General features: G+C 45.9%; 1 protein-coding gene across 1 annotated transcript; it reads left to right on the top strand.

Annotated features, from left to right (window-relative positions):
• Positions 1–372: 372 nt before the first annotated feature.
• On the top strand, positions 373–1,305 carry LOC116826038 (olfactory receptor 4S2-like). Its single transcript, XM_032782526.1, has one exon. The coding sequence runs from the start codon at positions 373–375 to the stop codon at positions 1,303–1,305; it is 933 nt and encodes a 310-aa protein (XP_032638417.1).
• The last annotated feature ends 10,509 nt before the right edge of the window (positions 1,306–11,814 follow it).

Genomic DNA, 11,814 nt, shown 5'->3' with positions numbered 1-11,814 from the left:
GTTCTCAGCTGGTTATGGGCACCCTCTCTCGCTAGTGATCTGAGAAATCCCATCCAACCCTAACCATTCCTAGGGTTCATAGGCATCCCGCAAACAGAACCCTTATTTATGTCATAATTAATGCGCTTGTTGCCCAATTCACTTCACATCTGGCAGAAAAGCTCTACCTAGGTCCTAGGTATAACCAGCCAAACGTGAGGCCGATATGACTTTTCTGGTGGATTGTAGAGGGGATTCCAGAAGTAAGCATATAATGGAAGTAAGTTGCAGCCTTAGTTATGGAGTGGATGCACTTGCTCCATAATAACTGTAAGGTATTTCTATGTATCAGTGCAGGTGAATTATTTCTGACCCATCACCTGTGCTGAGTACATGGAGAACAGAAACAACGTGACTATGTTCATCCTCTTGGGACTCTCCCAGAATGAGATTCTGCAGCGGGTCTCCTTTGTCCTGTTTCTGCTCATCTATATGGTGATCGTGCTTGGGAACCTTCTGATCGTGGTCACCGTCAAGTCCAGCCAGCACCTCCACACGCCCATGTACTTCTTCCTCTCGGTCCTGTCCTTTGTGGACATTTGCTACTCCTCTTCCACTGTACCCAAGCTGATAGCAGACCTGTTGGCAGAGGGCAAGACAATCTCCTACCAGGGCTGCATCACTCAGCTCTTTTCTGTGCACATTTTCGGCTGCACTGAGATCCTCATCCTCACAGTGATGGCCTACGACAGATACGTGGCCATCTGCAAGCCCCTCCGCTACACAGCCATCATGAGCCAACGTTGGTGCAACCAGATGGTGGTGGCCTCCTGGCTGGGGGGTTTTGTGCATTCCATGGTTCAGACTCTCCTGACCACCCAGCTACCCTTCTGTGGGCCTAACGAGATTGACCATTATTTCTGTGATATCTACCCTTTGCTGAAACTGGCCTGCACTGACACCCATGTGGTTGGAGCCCTAGTTGTTGCAAACACAGGGATGATTGCCCTGGGCTGCTTCCTTGTCTTGCTCATCTCCTACATCATCATCTTAGTTGCTCTGAGGACACACTCCTCTCAGGATAGATGCAAAGCCCTCTCCACCTGCACCTCTCACATCACCGTGGTGGTGTTACTGTTCGGGCCCTGCCTCTTCATCTACACTCGCCCTTCCACCACATTAGCGGTTGACAAGGTCTTTGCCTTGTTTTACACCATTATCACCCCGATGCTAAACCCTATCATCTACACCCTGAGGAATGCCGAAATGAAAAGTGCCATGACGAAGCTGTGGAGCAGAAAAGAGGGTGCTTGGCAAGCAAGATAAACGGAGTGATGTGGGTTGGGAGGGTCTGGTGGGACAGGTGGCAACATTAAACCCAATCAAAGCACAATCGTAACTGGTACTCAGTGGACCCCAGGCTGGCAGCCATGGTACAGAGACCAGAGACTGGGCTTGGAGGTGAGATTCCATGGCAGGACAGAGGTGCATTGGCAGAAGTGCTATCTGTGTTTGGGAAGTTGTCTGTTGCATTGCCTGTGCTCTACCTGTTCTGGGGTTAAACACTGAACATTGGACTGCAGGGCTGTCATTCTGGAACCTTTCACAACCTTAAAAGTATGTCTACACTAGAAGTTAGGAATGTGATTTCTTAACTTATACAGACATACCCACATTAGGTATCATTGAATTACTGTGCTAAAAATAGCAGTATAGCCAAGGTAGCATGGGGAATGGTGGCATGGACTAGCCAAGCTGTGTATATACCCAAAGGGTTTAGGTGGATTTTTATTCTACATGGCTATCCCATGCTGCTGCTTTTCTTTGCCCATGCTACCCATGGCTATGCTACTATTTCTACAATGATAGCTCGATGAGAGCTAGCATACCGCTACACGAGTCAGGGAATCACTGATTTTTCAGTTTAACGTCAATTTAATTTTTTTTAAAAAATGCCTTCCTTTTGGGTTGAATCAAAATTGAAATTTTTCAAAATTGTCAGTGAATTGGTTGAAAAGTTGAAGAAAAAGTTTTGTTTCATTTTTGAGTATTTAAATGGTTTAATTATTTAAAATAATAAAATTAAATTTCAAAACTAAAAATCACTTTAATTAAAAAATTAAAATGTTCAAATCTGAACGTTTCAAAATGAAACGTTTCATTAAAAATATTTATTTTTCTAAAGGCTCTGGGCACCCAGCGACTCCACTCCAGAGGATGGCCCAAGCAACAGAAAGCTGTCGTTCAAACAGTTTTGATTTGTAGTGTGGCTACGATAAGCAATGTGGCCTTGTCCTTCCATCCTCCTCCACCCCACTCCACCTTGTCAGTTATGTCACTTTTTTTTAATTAATAAGAAAGAATGCATAGTTTCAAAACAATAGTTACTTTATTTCAAAGGAGAGAGGGTGGTTGGCTTACAGGAAATTAAAATCAACAAAGTGGGTGGATTTGCATCAAGGAGGAACATACACAACTGTCACACCGAAGCCTGGCTAGTCATGAAACTGGTTTTCAAAGCCTCGCTGATGTGCAGCGCGCCTAGCTGTGCTCTTCTAATCACTCTGGTGTCTGGCTGCTCAAAATTGAATGCCAGGCGTTTTGCCTCAATCTCCCACGCCGCCATAAACATCTCCCCCTTACTCTCACAAATATTATGGAACACACAGCAAGCAGCAATAATGGTTCTGCTTTGAGCAGCGGTTTGGACTAGATGACCTCTTGAGGTCCCTTCCAACCGTGATATTCTGTGATAACAATGGTAATATTGGTTGCGGTGAGGTCTAACCTGGTCAGTAAACTGCGCCAGCGAGCTTTTAAACATCCAAAGGCACATTCTACCACCATTCTGCATTCACTCAGCCTATAGTTGAACTACTCCTTACTACTGTCCAGGCTGCCTGTGTACGGCTTCATGAGCCATGGGAGCAAGCGGTAGGCTGGGTCCCCATGGATAACTATTGGTATTTCAACATCCCAAATGGTAATTTTCTGGTCTGGGAAGTAAGTCCCTTCTTGTAGCTGCTTGAACAGCCCGGAGTTCCTAAAGATGCGAGAGTCATGCACCTTTCATGTGAGCATCATGCATCCCACACTGATGTGGGTGAAACGTCCCTTGCCATCCACCAGTGCTTGCAGCACCATTGAGAAGTACCTCTTGTGGTTTACATATTGGTTGGCAAGGTGGTCTGGTGCCAAGATAGGGATATGCAGTCCGTCTATCACCCCACCACAGTTAGGGAACCCCATTGCAGCAAAGTCATCCGCTATGACCTGCACATTTCCCAGAGTCACTACCCTTGATAACAGAATGTCAGTGATTGCATTGGCTACTTGGATGACAGCCGTGTTTGTGGACTGCAATATAATGATCATGTGCCATCACCATGAGGATGAAGCCAAAGAAATGGACTACAAACTTCAATTCAATGTGTCTGCTGTGATCTACAAATTGTCTGGGTCACCGTCCTGCAAGACATGGCCCGTCTCCATCTATTCCATCATTGGAGATCAGCTCTCACTATTGGTAGTCAGGGCTAAAGTAACCATGCCAAATTATTCATAAATCACACCCATGCAATGGTACAGAAGTTAATTGGCTGCACAAGTGTAAATAGTGGTAGACTTTGGCCTAAGGCAGTGGTTCCCAAACTTTAACAACCCACGAACCCCTTTCACAAAAATGTGAAATCTCATGAACCTCCTCCTAAAAATGAATATTTCCAGGGATTTAAATTAAATCTCCTCAGTGTGATGCTAGCATTCACTCACCTCTCACTGAAGCAAAACAGCACTCCAGAGAAAATGACTTAGGATCAAATTATTGAAGCACCTGAATGCTGTTACATTGACTACTACCTAGTTCTGGCTGGTTTGGGGCGCAAACACCTTTTCTTCCACCACCAGAGCCATCCCTAGGAGGGTGCCCCACAAGGGACAAATTAGCCTGAATCACCCCCCACATACAGCATGGCCCCTGCTCATTCTGCTCCTCATGCCACCCAACTTCCCATCTGCCAAGGACAGGGGTCCCAGCTGCCTCCCTGACTGCAATGATGCTCAGGCTGCTGGCCCCATGCCGGGGTCTGGACTTCTGGCTCTGCACTCCACGGGGCTCAGGCTGCTGGCACCTGCTGACTGCTGGGGCTTGGGCTGCAGGCCCCAACTGCCTGGCCCCACACTGCATGGGACTCAGGCTGCCGGCGCCTCCACGGACCGGGGCTTGGCTGCGTGCTCTGCGGGGTTTGGCTGCTGGCCCCACACTGATTGGTGCTCGGCTGCCCACTCAGTGCTCCACAGGGCTCAGGCTGTCTGCTCCGCAACTGGGTCACAGCTGCTGCCTCCCATGCACGGGGTCCTCTGGATGCCATTAAGAAAATTTTTCTGGTGAACCCCCCGTAACATTGTGTGAACCCCCAGGAGTTCTTGAACCCCAATTTGGGAACCACTAGCCTGAGGGAATGTCTACACTATGAAATTAGGTTGATTTTATAGAAGTCGCTTTTTAGAAATTGATTTTATACAGTTGCTTGTGTATGTCTCCACTAAGTGCATTAAGTCGGTGGAGTGCATCCTCAATACCATGACTAGCATCGACTTATGGAGTGTTGCACTGTGGATAGCTATCCCACAGTCTCTGCTGCCCACTGGAATTCTGGGTTAAGTGCCCAATGCCTGATGGGGCAAAAACATTGTCACGGGTGGGTGCTCCTCCTTCCCTCCCTCCCTCTGTGAAAGCAATGGCAGACAATCATTTTGTGCCTTTTTCCCTGGGTTATCCATGCAGACACCATACCACAGCAAGCCTGGAGCCAGCTCAGCTCACCGCTGCTGTTGTGAGCATTGTAAACACCTCGCACATTATTCTGGAGTATGCGCAGAACCTGGCTAAGAGACACCAGCACGAGGACGATTGTGATGAGGACATGGACACAGACATTCCTGAAAGCATGGGCTGTGGCAGTTGGGACATCATGGTGGCAGGGGGCTTGTTGGTACAGTGGAATGCCAATTCTGGGCCCGGCAAACAAGCACAGACTGGTGGGACTGCATAGTGTTGCAGGTATGGGATGATTCACAGAGGCTGAGAAACTTTAGCATGTGTAAGGGCACTGTCCTTGAACTTTGTGAGTTGCTTTCCCCCACCTTGAGGCACAAGAATACCAAGATGAGACCTGCCCTGACAGTTGAGAAATGAGTGGCGATAGCCCTGTGGAAGCTTGCAATGCCTGTCTGCTACCAGTCAGTCGGGCATCAATTTGGAGTGGGCAAGTCTACTGTGGGAACTGCTGTCATCCAAGTAGCCCACGCAATAAAAGAGTTGCTGATATCAAGGGTAGTGACTTTGGGAATTGTCCAGGTCATAGTGGATGGCTTTGCTGCAACGGGATTCCCCAACTGTGGCGGGGCGATAGACAGAACCAGTATCCCTATCTTGGCACCAGAGCACCAAGCAAGCGAGTACATAAACCAATGGTGCTGCAAGCACTGGTGGATCACAAGGGACGTTTCACCAACATCAAAATGAGATGGCCGGGAAAGGTACATAACACTCACGTCTTCAGGAACTCTGGTCTGTTTCAAAAGCTGCAGGCAGGGACTTTCTTCCCAGACCAGAAAATAACCACTGGGGATGTTCAGATGCCTATAGTTATCCTTGGGGACCCAGCCTACCCCTTAATACCATGGCTCATGAAGTCATACATAGGTAGCCAGGACAGTAGTCAGGAGCTGTTCAGCTATAGGCTGACCAAGTGCAGAATGGTGGTAGACTGTACATTTGGACACTTAAAAGTGCGCTGGTGCAGTTTAGTGACTTAGATAGACCTCAGAGAAAGCAAAATTCCCATTGTTATTACTGCTTGCTGTGCGCTCCACAGTATCTGTGAAAGTAAGAGGGAGATGTTTATGGTGGCTTGGGAGGATGAGGCAAATCGCCTGGCCACTGATTACATGCAACCAGACACCAGAGTGGTTAGAAGAGCTCAGCAGGATGTGCTGTGCATCAGAGAAGCTTTGAAAACCAGTTTCATGACTGGCCAGGCTACTGTGTGAACGTTCTGTTTGTTTCTCCATGATGAACACCCCCCCACCCCAGTTCACTTTACTTCCCTGTAAGCTAAACATCCTCCCCTCCCACCTTCGATCACCACTTGCAGAGGCAATAAAATCATTGTTGCTTCACATTCATGAATTCTTTATTAGTTCATCACACATATAGAGGAATAACTGCCAAAGTAGCCCGGGAGGGGTGGGGGCGGAGGGAAGTGCAGGGTGGTGCGTTGGTGTCGTGGGGAGAGGGAGACAAGCCACACCAGCATCTTTAATAACTTGAAGCTTAAACTTAAGAATTAATTATTGAAGGCCAGCTTCGTGCTTGGGCAATCCTCTGGGTAGAGTGGCTGGGTGGTGAGGTTCCCACACGGCTTCTGGGCATCTGAGTGAGGGGCTATGGACTGGCAGGAGGGCACGTTTGGTTATCAGGGGCCGGTGTGAGTGGTGGTTCTGTTGCGCCTGCGCCTTTCCTGAGCTCACCATACCGCTGCAATATCATTTGTGCTTCCAGCAATCGGAGCATTCGCTCTTGCATTCTGCAGTTAAAGCTGATGCACGTTTCCTCTTCAGACCACACCTTCCTTGTTTCTGTTTGGCCTTCCTTGCACTTGACTAGTTTGCCTCCAAATTCTGGTGTGCTCTCATTGTGGGCCGCAGTCAGCTTGAGCCATTTTCCATTCCGAGGTGGTTTTTTTCTCTTCTATTCTTTTGCTAGCCTTGCGAAGAGAACATGCAATTGCGTGGGGTGAAAAGGCAGTTGGTGGTGAAAAAAACACATTGAGAGAACAATAGGATCACTCTTTCCATTAACTTGTGTTCACTCTACACCAGATTGTGCTTTCATTACACTGTAGCATTGCCTCTTATTTGGGGCCTGCCGGTGTGGTGAGAGATCACTCATTGCTAGGGCCAGGACAGATTCAGCTGCAGGCAGCCATGGTAAGCTTGAGTCTTTTGCTTTTTTTAACTTTCATAACTATGTAGGGAAATGGTTTTCAACAGCACTGCCCTCTTTCATCCAGTTGGCATTTGGGTGCCTTTAAATGGTTGTGCATTTAGAAGGGAGGGGCTCGTTAGCATGCAGCACAAACCCAAATAACCCCCCAAACACGTTATTCTCTGGGATGATCACTTCACCCCTTCCCCCACTGCGTGACTAACAGCAGGGAACATTTCTGTTCAGCCTCAGGCAAACATCCCAGCAGGAACAGGCACCTCTGAATGTCCCCTTAATAAAAGTACCCTATTTCAACCAGGTGACCATGAATGATATCACTCTCCTGAGGACAACACTAGAGAGAGAGAAGGAACAGATGTTTTCTGTATGCCAGCAAACACTGGGATTTCCGCTCCATCCCCATACAAGTTAACAGACTTTTCCAGTAGCTGTACTGGCCGTGAATGCCAGGGCAGATTAATCATTAAACACACTTGCCTTTAAATCATGTGTAATATTTACAAAGATACACTCACCAGAAGTCCCTTCTCTACCTGCAGGGTCCATGAGCCAACCTTGGGTGGGTTCGGGGGGTACTGGCTCCAGGTCCAGGGTGAGAAACATGTCTTGGCTGTTGGGCAAACTGGTTTCTCTGCTTCCTTGCTGTGAGCTATCTTCAATCTCTTTGTCATCATCTTCCTCGTCCCCAGAACCCGCTTCCTTGTTGTGTGATTCTTCATTGACGGAGTCAAAGCACAGGGTTGGGGTTGTGGTGGCCGCACCCCCTAGCATGGCATACAGCTCAGTGTAGAAGTGGCATGTCTGGGGCTCTGCCCCAGATCTTCAGTTTACCTCTCTGGTTTTAGTAGGCTTGCCTTAGCTCCTTAATTTTCACACGGCACTGCTGTGCTTCCCTGTTATGGCCTCTGTCCTTTATGCCCTTTGAGACTTTTTCTAATGTTTCGGCATTTTGTTTACTGCAACAAAGTTCAGCTAGCATGGATTTGTCTCTCCATACGGTGAGCAGATCTCGTACCTCCCGTTCGGTCCATGCTGGAGCTCTTTTATGATCCTGGGACTCCATCTTGGTTACCTGTGCTGATGAGATCTGCACTCACCTGCAACTTGCCACGCTGACTAAACAAGAAATGAGATTCAAAAGTTTGTGGGCCTTTTCCTGTCTACCTGGACAGTGCATCTGAGTTAAGAGCTCTGTCCAGAGTAGTCACAATGGAGCACTCTGGGATAGCTCCCGGAGGCCAATACCGTTGAATTGTATCCACACTACTCCAAATTCAACCCGGCAAAGCCAATTTCAGCACTAATCCCTTCATTGGAGGTGGAGTAAAGAAATCAATTTAAAGAGACCTTTAAGTCGAAAAAGGGCTTCGTCATGTGGACGGGTCTAGGCTTAAATTGAGGTAATGCTGCTAAATTCGACCTAAAATCATAGTGTAGATCAGCCCAAAGACTGATAGAAAATAAGTGGATGAGGACCTTGAATTTGGGCGGCTTTGATATAGAAGCTTATTATAATTAAAATTGTTAGAAATGTTTGTTGTTAAGTAGTTTATTGAAGTTAGGAGAGGTGATGATCCAGTAGGAGTCACTATGAGCTGTGTGTATTGTACAGGTTAATTATAAAAAGACTAGATAATGAAGTGTACTTTGGAGCAGTTTTCTGAAGCTATCCTGAGAGACATTTTCCTGACCCCCACTCCCTGGCGGGGAAGCGACTGGCCATCGCAGACCTGCTGTAAATTACTCAATATGATATCAGATTCTAGGTAATTATTTGGAATGTTCTAAACCTATTGCTTATATCTATGTGTGCTTAAATCTAATAAACTGTAGTTTTAGATAAGAGCACACTTACTTGTATTCATCTTTGATCACACAGAATTTGCTGTGTTTCCATTGATTTATTTCTGACACCACCTTGAGTGAAACAGTTACGTTACCAATGCTTTGGGTTCTGAAAACCCTGGGTAACAGCTGAAATGTCATGCATTTTGAATTTTTTAAAAAAGAAAGAAAATAAAATGTGTGTGTGTAGGGGTGGGGTGGGGTGGGGGAATCACAATTTCATTCTATCACAGTTCAAGCCAACTGTTGTCCAGAACTCTCAGGCTTCTGGCTCCCCAGTCATCACGTCTCTTGTCGGAGGTAGGTGTCTCTCTCCTTCCTGACTGAAGTTTTCCCAGGCTGTAAAGTTCCCTGCCTATACTTTGACTTCCCCAGCAAATCAGACTGCCTAAGCCAGCCTGCTTTACTTTTCTTCTTAGAGATATAAAACAGTGTAATTTCCACCGTTAAGTTATCACCTGGCTCTTTCTAAGCATGCTCATTTATTTCTCAAGGTAAAAGCCTTACAGAGCAAACATATTAAAATTCTAAAAGAACCTACACATCCACTAAAAAGCTTTCCAGAGATCACTGCCCACCCTGTCAACTCCAAATAGGGCTTTGGCAGGTTATAGTCCTTCCAACTTTTCCCTAAGTTTTTGGGACCCTCCCCTTGGATCGAAGTTCCTATGCATTTGCTGGACCAGAAAGGAGGCCATGTGTCAGTTTAAACTCAAGCTATTTATCCAAAAGTCCTTTCTTTGTCTGTTGGTCTCTTGAGAATCCAATTTGAACCAGTATATGCGAGTCGCTCTAGGTTGTGGTAGCTCGTTGGAGGTGAGATTTTGCCTAGTTACCCTCCCAAACTGGAGATATGTGTTCCCCTCTGCCATGTAATTCCATACAATCTCTGGCTCACAATGTTACACAAACTTCTTATAGTAATATCTCCCAAAGATAGGGCAGGAAATTGACATATCATTCAGACATTCCCCTTGCCCTATTTTTATTTTTTTATCAGTTGGTTGCCTGTGCTATGCAGGAGGTCAGACTAGATGATCTGATGGTTGCCTTCTGGCCTTAAACTGTACAAATTAGTTATTATTAGACCAACATATACCCTAGAGAGTTTAAAGTTAGATCTGTGTGATTTGACACCTGCTCCAATAGATAGCCTTCATTGTTGTTGTTATTCTTTGTATTAAAATGGCCCTCAAGGACTCCATTGTGCTAGGTGCTGTATACACACATGCAACAGAAGAACAGTCTTGGCCCCAATGAAGAGACAATATATGATACAGACAGGTGGGGCAGTGCAAGAAAACAGAGAAACAACACTGGGCAGTGGTCTTGATACAACAGTGGCCTAATCATTGTCAAGTTTTTTGTAGACATGAGAGAAAATGAGATTTTTCAGGAGGGATAATGAAAGAATGAGGCTAACGAGAGAGCTCTGTGGCTATGTATAGGGAGCTCCTCTCAAGTGTGAGGGGCATGGGAGGAAAGCACAAAGGTTCTTGTTTGAAAATTTAACAAGTGGGTGATGGAAGCTGGGCTTACTGGCCAATCGGAGGTGGATGTTGACCTTTCAATAGTGAATTGTAGGTAGGGTCATCTGGGATAGGTTGTGAAGGGTCTTAAAATTGAAGACAAGCATAGAGAAAGGGGAGCCAGTAAAGGGAGACTGAGAAAGGGATGACATGGTCAAAGCAATGGGCTAGGAAAATTATCTTTGGTGTAGCAATCTGAATGGATATGAGCAAGGTAAGATTGCATTTGATATAACATGAGGCACATGGATTTGATAGCAGGACTGAAGCCTGAACAATTTTAAGGGGCTGAACTGGCCGTATGAGAGAGGAAATTGCTAGATGGGTACTGAAAAGGTTCAAAGATAAAACACTTCAAAAAGCCATTTTTCAGGGTTGGATATTCAGAAGTGCCTAAGGGAGTGACCAGTCCAAGTCCCAGGGAAAGCAGTATCTGCCTTTTACAGAGTGAGGAAGTGAGGCATAGAGGGTAGTGCTCAATTTTTTTTAAAAAAAATCAGCTTTAACTTTGAATGGCCATATTTAAACTCCTGGGCTGACATTATCAAAAGTGCCTGAGTGACATTTTCAGCAATGTGGCTGTAGCTCTCAAGAGACTAAAAGTAGAACCCTGTGCGGATACGAAATTTTGTATCCGCATCTGACCTGCAATCCACAAAATTGACCCACAGATATAAAGTGAATATTTGCAGATTTGCAGGGCTCCAGATACAAAATTTACATCTGCATCTGATTTGTAATCCACAAATATGGTCCTCGGAAATAAAGCGGATTTGCAGGGCTCTAACTAAAAGGAACCACTTGTAAATCTATTTTCCAGTAGATGTCACTTTTTGCACCTTCTAAGGTTAGTTACAGCATGAGGATCTAAGCAGGATTTGGGGGAGGAATGGGCCGGTTCTCTTTGAAACAAAGAAAAAGGAAAGAAAGAATACACCTGGAAGTTTGATCAATAACTGGAGACATCATGTCTTTGTGTGGTTATCCCAAGGGGAAGTGAAAGTTTTAATGATCCCATCTGTGTCTGGCCTGAAGTGTAGAACTCTGGGGCTCTCTGAGGATTCCATCCCCAAATGCTACTGAAAAAAGTATATAAGCAAGCCCTCTAGCCTCCAAACACAATCCACTTTGCGGTCAAGAGTAACAGACATCTCCCTCCTGCAGGTAGGTTAATTGCTCTGGTTATGACAGTGGCAGAATAAATATTCTCTTTTGGTTCTGGCAATTTGAAGTAATTCTGATTCAAAGCCAACTCTCATGGAGATCAGATTTATTGACTCCAGAGATCTGACTATTCTAAGAAGGCTACATCCTCATCCAGTGTTAGTTGCATAACTCCACTGAAGTCAATTTTCCATTTACATTCACTGAGGGTCTGGCTCACTAGAGCAGAGCTACTGTTTAACACAGGCCTGCACAACATGTGGCCCGGGGGGGGCCTGTGCGGCC

This window comes from Chelonoidis abingdonii, chromosome 4 (assembly GCF_003597395.2).
Source record: "Chelonoidis abingdonii isolate Lonesome George chromosome 4, CheloAbing_2.0, whole genome shotgun sequence".
Taxonomy (NCBI): Eukaryota; Metazoa; Chordata; order Testudines; family Testudinidae; genus Chelonoidis; species Chelonoidis abingdonii.
Note: the sequence above shows the minus strand (reverse complement) of the source record. Positions and strands in the feature narration are given on the sequence as shown.

Coding starts and splice junctions, on each gene's coding strand:
- LOC116826038 (XM_032782526.1), top strand. CDS start 373: ATGGAGAACAGAAACAACGTGACTATGTTCATCCTCTTGGGACTCTCC.